Source organism: Polypterus senegalus, chromosome 7 (genome assembly GCF_016835505.1).
Source record: "Polypterus senegalus isolate Bchr_013 chromosome 7, ASM1683550v1, whole genome shotgun sequence".
Taxonomy (NCBI): Eukaryota; Metazoa; Chordata; class Cladistia; order Polypteriformes; family Polypteridae; genus Polypterus; species Polypterus senegalus.
Genome location: NC_053160.1, coordinates 37,176,205 through 37,194,815, shown reverse-complemented (window position 1 = coordinate 37,194,815; position 18,611 = coordinate 37,176,205). Strand labels below are relative to the sequence as shown.

The 18,611-nt window shown below is 37.1% G+C and overlaps 1 protein-coding gene across 1 annotated transcript; it reads left to right on the top strand.

Annotated features, from left to right (window-relative positions):
• The first annotated feature begins 1 nt into the window (after position 1).
• si:dkey-3h3.3 (uncharacterized protein LOC100144568 homolog) lies at positions 2 to 16,373 on the top strand. Its single transcript, XM_039758498.1, has 4 exons — positions 2 to 167; positions 4,054 to 5,064; positions 11,848 to 12,065; positions 15,343 to 16,373. The coding sequence occupies exons 1-4, from the start codon at positions 141 to 143 to the stop codon at positions 15,410 to 15,412; spliced, it is 1,326 nt and encodes a 441-aa protein (XP_039614432.1). The 5' UTR covers positions 2 to 140; the 3' UTR covers positions 15,413 to 16,373.
• Positions 16,374 to 18,611: the final 2,238 nt, after the last annotated feature.

Genomic DNA, 18,611 nt, shown 5'->3' with positions numbered 1-18,611 from the left:
TCATGCACAGACTGGCGGCTCGCTGCGCGCTCATGGCGGGCCTGCTGTCCTGTGGGCACCACGCGCGCCTTTTTTTGTTTACATTTAAGACTGCTTAGCAACGGCTTTGGATCACTTTGTGCAGTTGAAACCCACGCATCATGACGAACGCAATGAAAGAACCAGAGGTAAGCCGATCAAAGCTGCACATTACCCGAAAAACAAAAACTTTTTCGTTTAGGAATCGAGCGTCTAGTGATAAAATGACACGGGGTCGCCCACTGCCAGCAGCTTTTATCGACACGAGTCCGCAATCGAGGGCCACAGCTGTTGGCGTATTGCGCAAAAAACGTTAGAAATATGAAGTGCCGCTGGTAAAATGAAACGCAAGACCTGTGTTACCGTGTGTTGTACACCCACGGGCAGCGGGCTTCCGCAGAGCTGCTTGCGATGACAGCTAGGCAGGTTTGAATTTACTTTAAACGGTCTACTATAAAATGTCTAACAACAAAAAAGTGGCGTGGCTGTGTATGGCGTCCAGCTGGGGGGTGTAGTGCGGCAAATTTGCGTATTTTGGGTTAGGAGGTTGGGTGTAGCTCGGCTAAAATCGCGTATGTAAGTAACTAGAACTAGCAACTGGGGCAGCACAGTGACGCAGCGCAGTGGTTGGCAATGCCTCCACCCGCTTGTTAACTCTGTGTATTGTGATGTCACCTTGTGTCGACTTGTATCTTCCTCCCACACGCCAAAACTATGCGTGTTCGTGGGTGGATGACGAACTGCATGACGGCCTGGTATAACGGCAGCACCAAGGCTGCTAAAGGAGCCTCGCAACGGGTCGTAAAGACAGCAGAGGTCTTCATCGGCACTGAACTGCAGTCGCTCGACCTCTTGTGTAACACACGCTGTGTGAGAAGGGCCAAAAACATTTTCAAGTATTTTACTCATCCTGTTAGTTCTTTTTGGAACTCCTCCCACCAGGTTGACACTCTAGATCACTCAGCATACCCACACACAGACTAAATAATAGCTTTTTTTTTTCCTGCCATTAACTTTCTGAACTGTGAATCCCCTCAGCTTAAGGATATTTTGAATTGAATATGTACAGTAAGCAATATTGGTAATGTGCAATATACTAATATAACACAATATATAATTTGCAAAATACTATTCATTAGTAGGTCAGTCAGTCAGTTATTTTCCAATCTGCTATAACCTAACACAGGGCCACAGGGGTCTGCTGGAGCCAATCCCAGCCAGCATAGGGCGCAAGGCAGGAACAAATCTCAGGCAGGGTGCCAGCCCACCGCAGGGCACACACACACACACACTCCAAGCACACACTAGGGACAATTTAGGATCGCCAGTGCATGTTTTTGGACTGTGGGAGGAAACTCATTAGTAGGTGCAATAACAATTTATACTACTGTACATTGGCCAATAATAATTTGCTCTGGTTATTTGACATATTTGAAAATATTTGACATACTTTGTATGACTATTCATTTTTCTCCTTTTTTAAACTTTAATTCATTCTGTTTTTACATTCTATTCTTTAAATGCACCTTTGGGGTTGTCATAAAAGTAATTTTGTTGTGTTGTTACACAATGGCAATAAAGTGCTTGATCCTGAATGGTAAACTGGAATAATTTCATCGCCTTTAAACACCACAGTTATATAAAGCTGAGTTAAATATCACAACAGGTTAATTCTGAAGTCATATAGAGAATCATGAAAAAAGTCAGTCTGAAAGTCTTCTAGCTCTAGCAAATATGACTGTCACTAACATCCAATGTAAAATGAATTGTTCAAAACTTGGAAAAGAAATGAAGTGTTCTTACTTTATTTAATATTAAAGAATGACTGTTTTCTGTTTAATTTATGCAAATGATTTGACAGCTCCTCATCACTGATGTACTGCCTCCACAATAAATTATTTTAAACTTTCATACAGTTCTTTTACTTGTGGCATTGATATTAATGGAATTGCTCTGGCCAAAAGTAATATTTTTTGGTTACTTACTTAATATACTGTACTGTGTAGTGGGTCTCAAGAAAATGTTATGTTTTCAGGCAGAATGGAAAGAGTTTGACATAATAGGTGCCAGTAGTGACCATGGCCAGTGTTGTACAACGGTAATACGTGAAACATGTCAGTGGAAAAAAGAGAAAAAAAACTGATATTGCTCATATTGCATAATCTACATGTTCTGAAGCACTTTGAGCTAGAGTGTCTGTATGAAAGTATCCTATAACTAAATGGTGCTGTCAGTTATCCAGTCTTATGCTTTATAAATTCAAAACACATGCTTTTTTTGTTGCAAAATAGGTAAATGGTTACTTACTTCTAGAATACTTGGCACATATCCTAAACAGTAAACTACATCCTCATGGGTGTGTAGCTTTTGAATTGAATGAAGACAGGACTCTTAACCAATAAGAATGGGAGAGAAGAGTTATAGTTCAAAACATAAATCCCATAAGGCTTTAGTTTGAAGTTTACGTGCACTGAATATTCTGGAAGTAAATATTTTACAGTATTTTGGCAAAAAAAGTCTGCGTTTTGCATGTTTTGAGCAATCTGATAAGTGACATGTAGATTATGCAACATGAGATTTTTTTTTCCCATGGATGTTTCTCACATCGTTTGTCACTATACAGCAAATGTCACTACTGGCTTTTATTATGTTATACTTTTTTTTCTGTCCATTCAGCATGAAAACATTTGATTAAAAATGTTTAAAAACTACAACATACATGAGTTAAGTAACATAAAAAAATTTTAATTTTTGTGTAAAGTATTCCTTGAAAGGAGTAAAAGGTGTCGGAGCACATCTTGGTCCTTAATATCCAAAAAACATTAGAAAAAAATCTGACATTTAGCAGTCCTTCATTTTAAAAGGACAGTTTGTTTTTGTGAATTTTGTACTTTTATTCTCTTTTTGTTGCATCTCATCCTCTCAGAATTTACACCATCCGCAGGGGAGAATACTGTCATGTTTGGACTGATGGTTGGAGAGTGGTGCACACAGTGCTTATAGCTAGTATGGTTTAGCTTTAAGAATGCATGTGACTGATCAAGGCAGTCAGTGCTCAGATTAATGTGACAAGCACATCTGAAAGTCAGTCAGTCAGTCATTCTCCAACCCACTACAGTGCGAAAGGCAGGAACAAACCCCAGGCAGGGTGGCAGCCCACCACAGCACATCTTAAGGTGCATCTCAGAATATCTTAGATCCATTGACCTTGCTTTGCTGGACTGACAGTTTTCAACTAACCCAGGGACTCACACTAGTACTAAGGTTCAAGTTCAAATTTATTGTTGTATGTCTTCTGTCCAACTTCAAAATTGTGTTGTCAGTTGCTTAACGCTTTCAATGTCACAACCAAAAGAATTGTATGAAAGTTTAAAATAATTTATTGTGAAGGCAGCACATCAGTGATTAGGAGCTGTCACTGAGGAATGGTAAGGCATTGGACCTTAAAACCCAAGTCCTGCTGATTCATATCCTAGCTCCATCTCACTCTGTGACCTTGTGTATATCATTTAGCAACCTGTGTTCAATTATAAAAGCATGTACGCCATCTAAACAGTTGTGCTCTAATCTAATGTCGTAAGTTGACTTGGATAATGGTGTCTGCCTAATATGCAATAAATCTTTAATAAACAGGTTTTATCTGAATTTTTTTTTTAAAACAGAACGTTTTTTTCTGCACCACAGGTTGGCACTGCATAAGCATACATTTGCCTTCCCCTTTCAGTACTTTAGTTAAAAGTGGAAAGGGAAAATGCTGTTCTTTTTCATCAGGGAGAAAGCAGTCCTTGTCACTGAAAATGAAAGAGGCTATTTAACCAAACATATTAACAAGGAAGTGATGGCCACCTGAACCCATATACAACCCCCCGGGTTGGGAACGTCCAGCATTCCTTGAGGCCCATCAAGCTATGGTTCATTGAATGTCAAATTGTCATTATGAAAGGACTTTTTCTCAACTGGCTGTATTTTAAAAGGGATGTTTTATTCTGTTTAATTGTGATGGTGTTTTTGTCTCTTTCTCTTTTTTTTTTAAAGATATTTCCAAAAGTCACTGTGGTAATTGAATTGAGGAACTTTGAAGACCCCAGCAGAGTTACAAATCTATTAAGTAAATGTTATGACAAAAAAAAATATGATGGTAAAATTGAATGTACAGGATCATTTCAAGACATAGACTATATTTTTTCAGAGCTTAATCGACAAAAAAAACATTCCATTCATATAAAATCTAATACAAAAGTCCAGACTAGTAATCATGTGTGTTCTGAATTTGTAGAAGTTGATAGGACTCTGATGGATTACATTGATAAAAAAATGATGAAAGAATTTGAAAGCATTAAGAGAAATAACTGCATAACAAGAAAAAACATTTCTGAAGGCCAGTTAACACTAATGTTTCAGTGCTCTGGAAAGGGGACTGACTGCACTGATGCAAAGGAAAGATTTGTAACTTTCTACCAGACAATTGCAACTAATTTGAAATTTAAAATAATTGGAACAGACTCACATAATGATTTTCAGAGTGAAAATCTCATTAAAAAATTCCCCAAGGTTATGGTAAATAAACAAAAAGACAGTGTTTTGCTCATGGGAAGTTTTCTTGACCTCAGACTAATGGAAGAGGCTTTACTCAAGAAGAAAATGATTAGACCTTCAAGGCCTAGACGTGTTCCAGTAGAAATGTCCTACAAAGCTGAGAGCTTGTCGGAGCAGTCTACCACAAAGGATTTTACAGTGACCCTTACAGGAAAACCTGACCAACAGAAGATCAAGAAGGAGAAGTGTCCAATTTGTTTAGATGAAATTCAAGAGACAGAACAGGAGACTCTTCCACAGTGCCAGCACATATTCTGCAAAACATGCCTGAAACAGGCCTTTAGTGTTAAACCTGCCTGCCCTGTTTGTGGTTTGGTTTATGGAGAGATGAAAGGAACTCAACCAAAGAATGGTACAATGACATTCAACATTATGAAAACCGGTTTGCCAGGATATGAAGAATATGGCACAATTATGATTTACTATAAAATACTAAGCGGCACCCAAGAGGTAAGTGTAAAACAAATTTTATGTATTTCAGCTGCGATATGCTGTGAGCCACTGGCACTTAAGCAGGCAGCTGCGTTGAACATGAATGAATGAGATTTGTGTTTTTCATGATTTGTCTGGGCTTTTTATTTTAGATTGTACAAATAAAACTTGAATAAATTAATAATGTAAATGAACACTGCAATCTGAATAGCATATTATAATATTAAAAACAAAAAAGTAATTAAAATGTAAAATTCAAAGAACTTTGAATATAGTGTTTATTTTATCTGGTGTTTTAAGGAGGGGCAGTTATTTTGTTTACAGAAATAGCTGGGCATTGTCATTTTTGACAAGGGTTTTCTTAAAGTGTATTATAGTTAAAGTTAATTTCAAGGAAAAGCACAATTCAAATTCCTTGGAGGGATGCTATTGGATTGTATTGAAAAAAGTGTACCCCTTAGTGTTTTACAGTTCATCTTATTCAAATATGAAAAGGTGATCAAAAAGTACCAATAAAACCATTATAATTTTTAACATAATCCCTGTGAACACTAGTAAACCGTTAGAAAATTCATAAAGCTTTTCTCTGTTACTCAAATAAACCATTTTGCCCTGTTTTAGCAGCCCCTTTTTACTAGCTGGCTTGACGCAGTCCACAAAGCTAGCTTTTCAGAAATGGGGACATTTGGTAATCAAATGGGGCCTGGTCTGGAAAGCAGGATAAGTGTTGGCATCTGTTTTAATCCAGTTTGACAGAGCAGCCTGTGAGCTGAAACAGTGTTGTAAGTCTGAAGGGAGAGCAAACAAACAATCATGACTTAGTAATGTGGGCCTTTTGAAAACCAGAGTGTTTGAATTTCAGTGCAGGATTGCACAAATTGTACCTATTATTAAAAAAAAAGTCCAGTGCTCTATCAAAGCAAAAAGGCCCTTGTTATTGCCTTTGATATCATATTAGGAAATTAGCTCAGAAATAAAAAAAACAAATGTCCGATTCATGCATGATATAAGAGTCTGATGAGGATTCCCATAACCTGTTAACTGCAAATGTTTTAACTTAGTGTAATGCATTTGAGTTAGGGAGTTATAGCTGACTTAATAAATCTGCATATATCCTCTGAATGTAATGGACATGGCTGCAGTTGTCAGTTGAACAATAATTCATATTCTTACTGGCTTATCCAGTTCAGGGCGATAGGAGCAAGGGCCTGTCCTGGGTGCTCTAGGCTTCCGGGAGAAAGCAACCGTGGTCACACACATCCACGCTGGTTTAGTTTAGTCTGGTCAGGAGTATTCTTAAAGCAGGCCCAAATCTGGAGGAGCAGTGAATACTCTGTAGCTTTTCCAAATAGTTGAGCTTCTCAGACCACTGCAAAGTTTTAGCTCAGCTATCCTGCGAAGAAAAAACTCATATCTGCCACTTGTATTCGTGTTCCCATTCTTTCTATCATTACCCACAGCTTAAGAGCATAGGTGAGGATGGATGTAGATTGACTAGTAAACCAAGAGCTTTGTCTTTACCATCCTCTCATGCTTCATCACCATAAACCAGTACTGCACCCACAGAAGAGCTGCTACTGCTCCAATCTGCTTGCCGATCTCATGTTCCCTTTTTGTAAACCTCATGAACAAGATCCAGAGATACTTAAACTCCTCCACTTAGGGCAGTTATTCCCTACTCACCTGGGGCCTCATGTATAAATGGTGCATATGCACAGAAATATTGCGTAAGAACATTTTCATGTTCAAATCGTGATGTATAAAACCTAATCTTGGCGTAAAGCCATGCACATTTCCACGGTACCTCATACTCTGTCGTACACAAGTTCTCCGCTTGGTTTTGCAGACTGGCGGCACCCAGCGTCAAAGCAGTGCTACTGCTCCTGTGTGGTTATCCTTTCTTTTCCTGACGCGGCTTTATAAATACACTGAAATTAACCGCATATTGTTTATTAGTTTAATGCATATGATTGTAATTAACCAGTAACAATATAATGGTCTATGGAATGGTCAAACCTATTCCAAATACCATAGCTGCTTTAGCGTTGTTACTCTCACTGCACCTTATTTTACTTCTTTCAGCTGCTCCTGTTAGGGGTTGCCACAGCAGATCATCTTTTTCCATATTACTCTCACTGCACCACTCGGAGCAGCTGATCGGAAAGAGAATTATCGGTATACAAATCAAGCACGTGCTACCTCACCCATGCTTCCTATTTGAACTGTTTCTCACACGGCAAACACTTCATATCTTTCCTGTACGGACCTCATGGTTCATCCCAAGAGCTTTAAACGCACTCAATCAGTTCATCAAGTGCTCCTTGTAGAACTATCTGTACTTCTAAGTAGAATTACTTCACTGTAAACTTGCACTACAGTTATAATATTGCACAACCTGAGCCACTTTATAAAGCGCGTATTTACATTTGATGATGATATCATTTTTAAGATAAAATGCAGCAAAATCGTATGTTTATTATACAGATAAAACTTTAACTTCATTTAAATAATCTATATTGTTAATAATTAAAAGGTTGTTCCTGCCTCGCACTGTATGCTTCACTGGGACTGGCATGAAGGATAGAATAATTAAACATGTACTACGAAGATATTTCAATGTTCCTTAAAAGTTTTGAAGAATCGGCGCTCTAAGCTGACAGATGGCTTATTGTCTATTACAGAGCTGATTGTGTGGCGATCGGTTACTTGGAGAGAGAAAAGGAAGGACAGGAATTGGAGGTTAGTACGTTTGAAAGAGACAGTACTGCAGGGGCGGCCACGCCAATATATATTGAATATAAAACAGAAAGAGAAAACGTCACAGCTAAAAACGCAGCGGCACATTTCGACAAAAGTTAAACGCTTGTGTCATGAGCACGAGGCAGCTATGCAGTGTCCGCAATGGACGTGACCATCCGCCGTGCATAAGATATCATATTGACATTGGCAGGCGAAGGGGCCACCGATTTCTTCCTCTGCCCAGGGCCGCCACGAGCCACCCCCGAGTACTGCTGCAATAATATATTTCTTTGAAGGTCACGCACGATCACTGTGCCACCGTGAAACCCATGTTTAATAACGTGCTTTCACTCCTATCATCATGAAAATTATATCACGTATACATCTCAGTATTTTAGTCATTCAGAGAGCTGTAATATCACGAATGTAATGGATTCTGTGTCCTGTCGGAGGAAGAGAGCCGGTTTAAGAAGCATGTAGTGATTCACACTGATAGAGCACATAGAAGAACATTCAAAACAATGCATTTAACATGCTACTTTAATTACGATGTGATTTGAGAAACCGGTTAATTAAATGATTTTAAGATGAAGTTTATGATGTTTTAATGACAAAATAAACTAAAAAAAAATTTTCGAGATCGAAGTTGACATTTCGTGCTTTTTTCCTACTGTGTGCCTTTTTTTTCTCTCTACGACTCACCTTTTCACGGTGACTTTGATATCTGACAACTTCTTTTTTATTTCAGGCACTGTGCGACTTTGTGAACTTGAGCTTTCAAGTTTCTCCAACATGCTATGTCACTCGATCAACTTCCTTTTGTTGATTATACCACAGTTTAAATCAACAAATAGTATGTTTTTCCTTTGCCTCCACTTGGTATTCGCTGAAATTCTTATATTTTCCCTTGTGCTTTTCCCATTGTCTTTTCACAGAAGGCTGATCTTAAGGGCTATTTATGTTGGTTTGCATATTCAAAGAGACGTAATTGGGGTGGGATAGCAGGCGCGTGCACGTGCGTTACTTTTTACGCTGACCGGGATTTATGTAGCGGAACAACGTGGAAGTTGGAGTACACACAGATTCCTGCATCTGGATTTTTCTGTGCATAAGCACATTTTGGCTTTTATGTCATGTTATTGTGCGAATTCTATGCACGGCATTATGCATGAGGCCCCTGGTGTGAGCAATTGACTTTTTTCCAAGACAGAATCATAACTTCATCCCAGCCGCTTTACAATAGGCAGCAAATCACTCGAGTGCATGCCAAAGGTCACAGTCAGATGAGGCAAAAAAGATGTCATTTACATAAAGCAACATTGCCACCCCTAGCCTCTCCAACTGGATAGGCACACATCCTTGGGTTTGTCCAGATATCCTGTCCATGTAAAGCAGAACCATCACACATAGTGAACAAATTCAACTTAACAAGTATTCAGTTACAACTCTCACTGCATTTATACAGGAAACTAACACCACACAAGAGCTTCCCTGTTAACCCATATTCCTGGAGGACCTCCGAAAACTCATGCCATGGGGCATGGCCATAAGCATTTTCCAGCTTTACACACACATAGACAAGGTTATATCTTACTACCTTACACCCTCTGGCATCTGCGGCGGCTGATTTACAGTTCCACAGCCAGCATGGAATCTACATAGTTCTTTGTGAAGCTTTGGTCCAACTATCAGATGGATTTTTCACTCCAGCACCCTTGCATATTTCTTACCTGGGAGACTGAGGAGTATGATTCTGCTGCAGTTGGAAAACACCATCTTGTCCCCTTTTAAAATATGGAGACCATCACACCAGCCTGCCATTCTAAGGGTGGTTTGCTCACCCTTCATGCAACATTAAAACACACGCTGCCATGGTGTCTCAATAATGTCCAGTGCTTTGAACATCTCCAGTTGGATTTCTTCCACCTCAGCAGCCTTGCCTCCACTGAGGCTATGGACCACCATAGTGACTTTAGCAGAAGTGAGGGTATTCCCCCCAGCTGACGTGTCCAACAGAGGAAGACATATCCACCAGGTTGAAGAGTTCCTCAAAGTGTTCCTTCCACTGCTCTCCATTCCAGCTTAACAGAGAATGGCAAGGTCATGCCTTTCCTTCCTGAGATAGTTTGCCAGAACAACCTTGAGGCCAGTCTTTCTTCATAAATGCAAACATCTCACAACAACAAAATTATAAAACTCTAAAAGTGTCTTGCTGACAAACCTAATTTTAAAAGTTTGCTATGACCAAAGCAGCTTAAAATAGTCTGTGTAAATGAAATTATCATGAATAATCTTGGTGTTCACTAATTCATGTAGCACTGTTATGTTTCCATTTTTAATTTTTTTTAGGCAGCATTGATTTTTCAGTTACTGAACTGAACTTTCAGTAAATCAATTTAGCATTTGTGCTTAGTAAAATAAATTAGGTTATTCTTGATGAAATCACCCATTTGTTGTTACATTGGGATGCACACCCAAATCACTCAACCCCCTTTACACTTTCAGCAGCATAAATAATTTCAGGATTCTGCAGCAGGTTATTTTCTCCATCCATTTACATGTTAGTGTGTTAGGTCAGTTTATGTGACATTTCTGTTGACAACTCCCTCAGCACTGACTTGAGACATTAAGGCCGTAGAACTCTGCATTTTGAAGTCTTCATACTTCCCTCTGTTCATAACTCACATTAATAGTCTTACCGAATCGTATGCTGATTTGCTTTGGCCAACCTGGCAGCCAACAACTTAATTTTTTTTTTCCACTATAGCAAGGGTAGGCCTCAAAATTAACAAAAGCATCTGGACCCAATGAACAGGCCTTATATTGGGCGGCCTAATCCCAAACTCATAAGGTAAGCTTTGAGCCTCTACAACCCCAAACATGGGGCTAAGGCTTTTAAAAGGCAAAAAGTTCAAAAATGTTTAAGGTTGAAAGGGAAAACCACCTGACAATCTCTGGCCCAAAGGACAAACTAAACCAAAGTGTCTTTAAATAAAAATAAAAAAAAAATCACAAATGAGAGCATTGTACCTTTAAACAGAGTACTGTAGGGAGCAAAACTAGGACTTCTACCCAAGAGAGTCACTAACTCAAGCAAAGTCATCTCAGTTTAAATGCCAGCTGGCAATCAGTAGCCCAAGCTGCATGACCGGGTGGCCCCAGCTTCCCAGGCTTTACAGACAGGTGATAAAGCAGATAACAAAAAACACTACATATATTCTTAAGGTATTACATAGTAGCAAATAAATACTAAGTATGTACAAGACAGGCAAAAGAAAACTAAAAATAGAATGCCATTATTTAAGCAATGTACAAAATTATATTTAAATAATGATAAAACATTAAATAGACCAAAAAATTAATTGACCCAAGTATCAACAACCCAGCTTGATTTAGATGTGTTTTCTTTAACAATTTAATTCTGTAAATGATACAAATAATACTTAAAAATGCATGAAGGGTGTTAGTTCTCAATTCTCTAAATGGAAAATGGTGCCACTTTTAATCATTTGTTTGTCCTTTTATTATGATTTGAAATAAATGATAAACAGTGGTAACCACAACATTCACAATTAATAATTAGTAATGGAAAACTGCAGAAACAAGAACAACAGAAATCTTTGGCTTATTGTGCAATACTGAAATTGATTTTATTCTTTAAAGGGCTTATAATTGATTTCCATGCTTTTAAATAATTATTTATCTATAGTACTTTAAGCAAATTACTATATAAAAACTGAATTTATTTTAAAGGTGGTTTTGTTCCTTGTAACCAAATTAAATAATGTTTTCCAGTTACTCTGTGGTATTTGTTTCAGTTGTGTTTTCAGTCATGAAAGTCGAACTAAAGAATTCAGCTCTCAGCTTGACAATTGGCTATTGTAATGTGTGCAGGGGGAAAACACTGAGCAATGATGAAAGGCAATAGAAATTGTTGATTTTTTGTCAAGTGTAAAGGATTGGGGAGGATGACTATGTATAATTTGTAATTTGGGCACATTTAATTTAAAAAAGGGGATTTTTCTTTTTTTACATTTTTGAGAATATACTTTTAAATTACAGGAAGAGCATCCCTCCCCGGGTCAATATTATGAAGGTGTATCACGTACTGCCTATCTTCCAGACTCTCCAGAAGGCAGAAAAGTTTTAAAACTCCTCCAAAGAGCTTTTGATCAACGCCTTATTTTTACAGTTGGCGTCTCTTCAACTACTGGGAGACGTAATGTTGTGACTTGGAATGATATTCACCATAAAACCTCAAGATATGGAGGAGCAACTAAGTGAGTACAAAACCTGAGACCAAAATGGTTTGGTTGTAACTTTAGTTTACTTTCCTTTAGTTTTTATATTCCTAGGAAATAATATTTTTAAACTTATGCTTTCTTTTAGTAAGAATATATGCACGGTTCTGACACAATTGAAAAATAGAGGAAACCTTTTCTTTTAACTATAAAATCAGAATGTTTTGTAGTAATTTTGAGTTGCCTTCTGAACTAAACACAGACTGTTACTTTAACAGCTAAACATACAGTACTAGGAAAGTGCAAGACATTGTTTATCATTCAGTTGGGCTATACAGTATGTTACTGTACATTCTAAACTTTTGCTTTTACTTAGAAATCAATGTATTACATTAACGTTTTACTCACTGATGTTTGCATTTTTTTTTTTTTTTTAATTAGTCTACATCCCAACCAAATTTGCTGGCATACTGAATGGGCACAAGCAATAGCTGCCATAAAACCGCTTCACGTTCTTTGTCTTTTGTTCTTTTTAACACAGATGCACAAATAGTCTCATAATGAAATCCATAAACATTACAATACATTTGAAAGCAATGAGCATTTCTCTGTTACAAGTAGATGAATGGAAAAATTAACAAGAGTTTTGTATTCTATAATGGTGTCTCATGATTTAACATGTTCAGACACTTGTTTTTCACCTGATGCAGCACGCTCAAATTTTGCTTTGTCATTATGTTCTCAACAAAAAGGATGTTTAGATTCATTTGCACCAAAACCTGTTAACATTTGTTGGTTACACCAGATAGTAATGTGAAATGGACTGCACATAAAATCATAAATGTTCTTGTTGAGTTAAATCTCATTATTGCCTTTTATTATCTCACTATGTCTCATTCTTCTTGTGGGCTTAAAATGGCAGCATGGCCTATTCCCACCCAGAACAGGCTATTTTTATTTGTCATAACACCATGCTTATAGCATATTTCTCTATTATCTTGTGAAAATCTTAAAGAAGATAGAGTATCAAGGACAAGAATACACAGTGATCCCTGGTGTAATCTCAAGGTCTGGCATAATATTTTCTTGGGAGATCTATTGGCACTGGTTGGTACAAGTGCTTGTTGTTGTTGTCCAAAATAAGTCAAAGAGAAGATTATCAATCTTGAAAGGGTTAAATAGTTTTTTTATCATCATGTGAAACTGGCAGATAATGAAACACATTCAGTTATCCTTAGTTTACATAATATATTGCAATATTAATTTGACATTGGGTTACAGATTAAAAAAAAAGAAAAATCCTCCCAAAGCGATATTTACAGATGGATTTCAGATTAACCCAGCAGAAAATGATGAATGTATTTCTGTGTTAGCTTTTGACATACTGTATATTACATCTTGATACACAAACAAATGGCGAGGGGCTTGGATTCTCGCAGTTCAGCACAGTGAGAAAGTGTACAAATAATGTAATTTCAGTTATCAGTATAAAATATTTAATAGGCAGCAATGTTATCTTTAGTAGAACAAAAGTAGAGCTGTTAAAAGATTTGATGATTTTTGTTATCTCAGGAATAATTGGCAAAGGATTTTTTTTCAATGGGATTCTAACAGGAATATCCCAAAAAGATGTTCCCATGAAGAAGGTGTCTGAAGGCATCTCTCACGAGATTAGTCTTGCCATTAGTGTTTTTACAGTCTACATGGACAGACAGGGGCATTTATGTGACCTGTACAGTTCAGTTAAATTAAGACCATACTTTTCACATATTATGAAAGAATATCATAGAAATTTCATATTTGTGGATGTCTACTGTTCATTGCCTGAAAAACTAAAAGGCGTTTCCAGTTTTTCTGAAAATTGTGTTGTACTTTAAGACACTTGAGATGTGTGTACAGTACTATGGATGTTTTAATGTATGGTAGAGAAAATCGAGGCAGTTGCAAAGGCAACAGTTCTCTTATTAAAATGTCCAACTTGCATGCAATAGAAGAAATATTTTGATGAAAGGTAGTATTTGAATTGTTTGAGGAATACAAAAATATTAATAATATATCAGAATGAATGTTTTGATACCAAGCATATTTCATACTTGAAATATTGTATACTTCAGAAGTAACTGAAATATTATCTTGTAAGTGTGTGTTTGACTGGAACATCTAACTTTACGTGGCCACTGTATGGGTACCAAAGTCAGAATGAGTTTTGTTGCTACAGATTCTCTCCACAAATTGTGAGCCAGCAATAGAACTGAAAACTGGATAGATTTTACCATCCCTTCTCTTTCAATCATACCTAGTTTTAAAAGAAGAAATGGTTAGTGAAATGCTCATGAAAAGTTACAGTATTTCATTGAAATCATATGGATTATCTTGGTTCATGTGGTCAGTTGGTGAGGTCTCACTTAACATGTTCAATCATGTTATTGAGGAGGACCATTAAGCCATTATATAAAAGGAGAAGAGAAATTATCACATTTAAGTTTTCATAAAAGCATTTTCAGAAAGTAAATAAAATAACACTAGTACTTGATCTTTAATTCTGGAATATTACAGAACTTATCCCATTATATGTAATTTGAGTGAAAGGCCAAATCATCCCATCACAGATAAGACATGAGTAAGGGAAGGTGAGGAATGGAAAGTCAAGCAGCCATTTATTGTTTGCAGAAAATATAAATTCACAGTTTTGTAAATTCCACAAAAAACAGAAGCCGACTATGAATTTCCATTTATTTACACAGCTCATTCTTATTTGGAGGAGAGCTATGGAAAGATACACAATTAAAATTTAGAGACATATGCAAAATTTAATGACGCTTCTTTGGAAGAATGACTTCATCAACTTGAGCCTCACCTTTGTTTTATGGCTGATTTTATTTGTAAGATGCCTTGTAGCATCCTCTGCAGTATTACTGGATGTCCTTGGGCTTTCCTCTTTCACTAGACGGTAACGTTAGCCATGCACCCTGAACTTTCCTGTTTTTAAAATCTCCGGACACTGTGATTGAAAGAGACATCTTCTCTAATATACTGTTCTTTGGACCGCTGTGGAAAGTTTCAGTGCTTCAATTTAAACTTGTACAGAGTGGAACACAACATAATTTATTTAATGGAAAATTCAAGCTGCTGGGATAATATTTAACATTATTACTGTATTTATTAAATTAAGTCAAGTACACATTCATAATTTTTTAAGAAACATTCTAGCATAATGTGCAGCAAATGGCTTTTTTTTTTAAATTGTAAGTAAAGTGAATTTCCTCTAATGAAAAGTATCTCTTTTAAAAATTATGATTCTTATTTGTTTTTTCAGTTACGGATACCCTGATCCTGGTTACCTGACGCGTGTCCAGGAAGAGCTAAAAGCAAAAGGAATTTACTAAGAGAAGAAGATGAAGCCTCTGCTCCAAAATTCTCATGTACAGCAGTCACATAGCAGAACTGAAGTGAAGTAGGTTTAGCTGAAAATTGCATTATTTAAAAAAATAGTAAATTAAAAACACTACTGCACTCTGTTGAATGCATACATGTTGGCACTGGTAAATCATATACTGTACAACACTGCTGTCAAATTTAAGTGTGTACTTCACTTACTGCAGATTTCCAGCTGTGTAAGGCTGTGTCCTGAAAGCCACTATCGATGTGTTAAAGAGCTCCATGGTCATTAAACATCAACCTTGAATTGTACAATCTGTTTATCAGTTGTAATACTAATTTGATTCATATGGTATTTGTAAATATGTACATTTTAATAGCATTGAAGTTTGTAAATTTTGTTTTGTGGAGTTACCCAAGGTTTTATAATTTTAACTGTTAGAGAATAATAATCACCACAGTGTTGCATCTAAATGGCATCATTTATCCCTTAATGGAAAGTAACAATAAATGTAGAAGTGTAATTAAATAAGTTTGTAACATAGTTCATTGATTTTAAAACAATAACTGATCAGCACGTTTTGGGACAAGAATGTTTGTTTTTATAAAAGGTAAAAAATGAAGATTGTAAAAGTTAGCTGTTACACTGAGAAGAACATTGACCCTTATATAAGGAAATCAGGTCCAGAAGGAACGCAGATCATTAAATCTGCATTGCTGTTTTAGTTGATCTTGTCCTCCATAGTTTTATGCAACTTTATAGATCTCATTTACAAGTGGGATATTTAACATATTAGGAAAATAACCTATTGTAACAAACTTTGCTTTCATAACGTACATTCAAAACAAGCTCATTTTGTGTGTGCTTTACACATCTGAATGCTGTTCTGAATCTTTATTTCTTAGTGTTTTTGAAAATTAAAGTGGATCACAAAAATAAAGACGCTTTGCAGCAACATATAAAAATTAGTCTATAATAATGTTGTGTATTTCTTCCAATATTCACATTTTGTTCTACTGTATAATATTCTGAATTTAAAATACTGTAGGTTAAATAAGGATTTTTCCCTCACTAATCTACAAAGTTGTTTTCCATGTTAAATCAAATAAAAAATGTACTGAAATGAGAAGAGAAACTAAACATTTTCTGGAATAACTTTCACAAAAAGTCTTGTTACAACAGTCTCAAAAATAAAACGGCTTGTGTAGCAAGGCGTTGCAGCCGGCCAACCACATTAACTTATCATTAATTGCTCGGGGCACTTTTACCCACAGAGGTCCTGATGGAGCAGTGTCTGATCAGGCCCCCTTTAGAAAGGCTTTTTAAGGCTGAAGTCACAGTAGGACAGAGGCAACATTTAGACAATTACCTGTACATTCCATAATAATATCCTGCAGCATCACCAGAAGTAAGGATTGTGGCAGGCTGCTATGTCATGTGCATGCGCCAGTCTTAAGAAACACTAAGGATTATGCCAATTGCATTTCAGAAGACCACTGTAAGGTGGTCCAGGTACTGCACAGCTGAAACTGCCAGCGGACACAAAGCCTGCATTAGTGCGGGACAGGCTCCATGCTGCTGGCCTTAGAGCAAGGTGACTTGCCAGAGGCCTGCTGTCTGAAACTTCCAACATGACCCAAACTTACAGGAATAAGGAAGGAATAAATGCTGGTGTGTAGATGTTGCCTTCTCTCCTTACCTTAATCCACAGAGCACTTTTGGGATGCCCTGGACTGTAACAAGTAGACGCAAACCTTCAGTAGGATTGGGGTAACATCCACAAGTGCAGATTCATAGGCTCACTGGCTGTGTGGACTTCTGCTATCAAACAATGGTGGCCACAAGAGGCTAAAACAGAAAATACTGAAGAACTGCAAGATGGGTGTTGTTTCTGTTCTTCCTGTTTTGTATTTGTTATTTTGCCAATTAACACTGATGCTTGAATCCAACATTAAGTGTGTATCCTTTTTTCATCAGTATATTAAAACGTTTCAACATTTTACCAGAAGCAGAAGAGCACAAGTCATCACATTAGAAAGCATTCAGTCCTTTTGAACTGACATTCTGTATTTGAATTTTACCTCGGCAAGTCACACGGTCTATTAATGGAAGAGAGTTTAAATTTGAGAAGAAATCTCCCCTGTCCCTGTATGGTCCCAGAATGTGTCAGAGACCTGATAAAGAGGTGTAAGAAGGGTGGGAGATCACAAAACCATTTCAAAGTCATTGAGAGAGTCTTGGAGCACACTGCAGTCCCCGTTCACTTACTCACTGGTTAACAGGAGCATAGACTGCAAGATCAAGTCAGTGGCTGCCATTAAGGCTAATATTCACAAATCTACAAGGTATACCACATGGGGGACCTTTGTAGTTTAAAGGATACGAGGTCTAAGGATTCTTTTCTACAGACTACTTGTAAAATGCCACTTAAAGGATATGTGATGAAAAGTCTCATTGTCTGATAAGGCTAACATAGATGTGTCTAATCTGAATACTTAATAAATGTGGAGGAAGTCAGCCATGGTCACAGCATGTAGAAGGAGGTTTGGTGGTGGCAGCACAGACTAATGGGGATAATAACTCTTTCCAGCAGGAATTGGCAATAGTTGTTATAACTGAGTGAAACACAATTATTTTGTGTTTTGTATTTGTAATTCATTTAGACCAATTTGCAGGGATCTGTTTTAATGTTGATGCTAAGAGACTTTCATAGATCAGTGTCAAAAAAAGCCAAATTAAATCTACTGTGATTCAACAGTAAAATGTGAAAACATTCAAGGGGGTGAGTACTTTATAGGCTCAGTAAATTCAATTGAAATATCAGTGGCAGATCGCAGTTGCACTCCTTGTGCTTTCCCCAGTTACTTTGGCTCAGCTAGAAGTTTTCATCACAGAAGAATGGACAAACCTTGAACCACCACAGCCTACAAACGTAATTACCCAAATGATTTACTAATGTCATTACTGCCAACAAACTGAAACAGGAGAACCTTAAAACAGAAAGATGACTTGAATGTTCTGTTGTTTTATTGTTTTGTTATTCCCTTTGTGTGAGGGGCTGATTTACAAATACAATTTGGGTGCCAATGTAATGCATTTTCAAGATGCTGTATTTTACCAGGGAGCATATAAAGGATAAAAAGTAGGCAGCTGTCTATGGCATTAAAGACGACTGTACTGTGGCAGGCAAGTGTACATTGATGTTG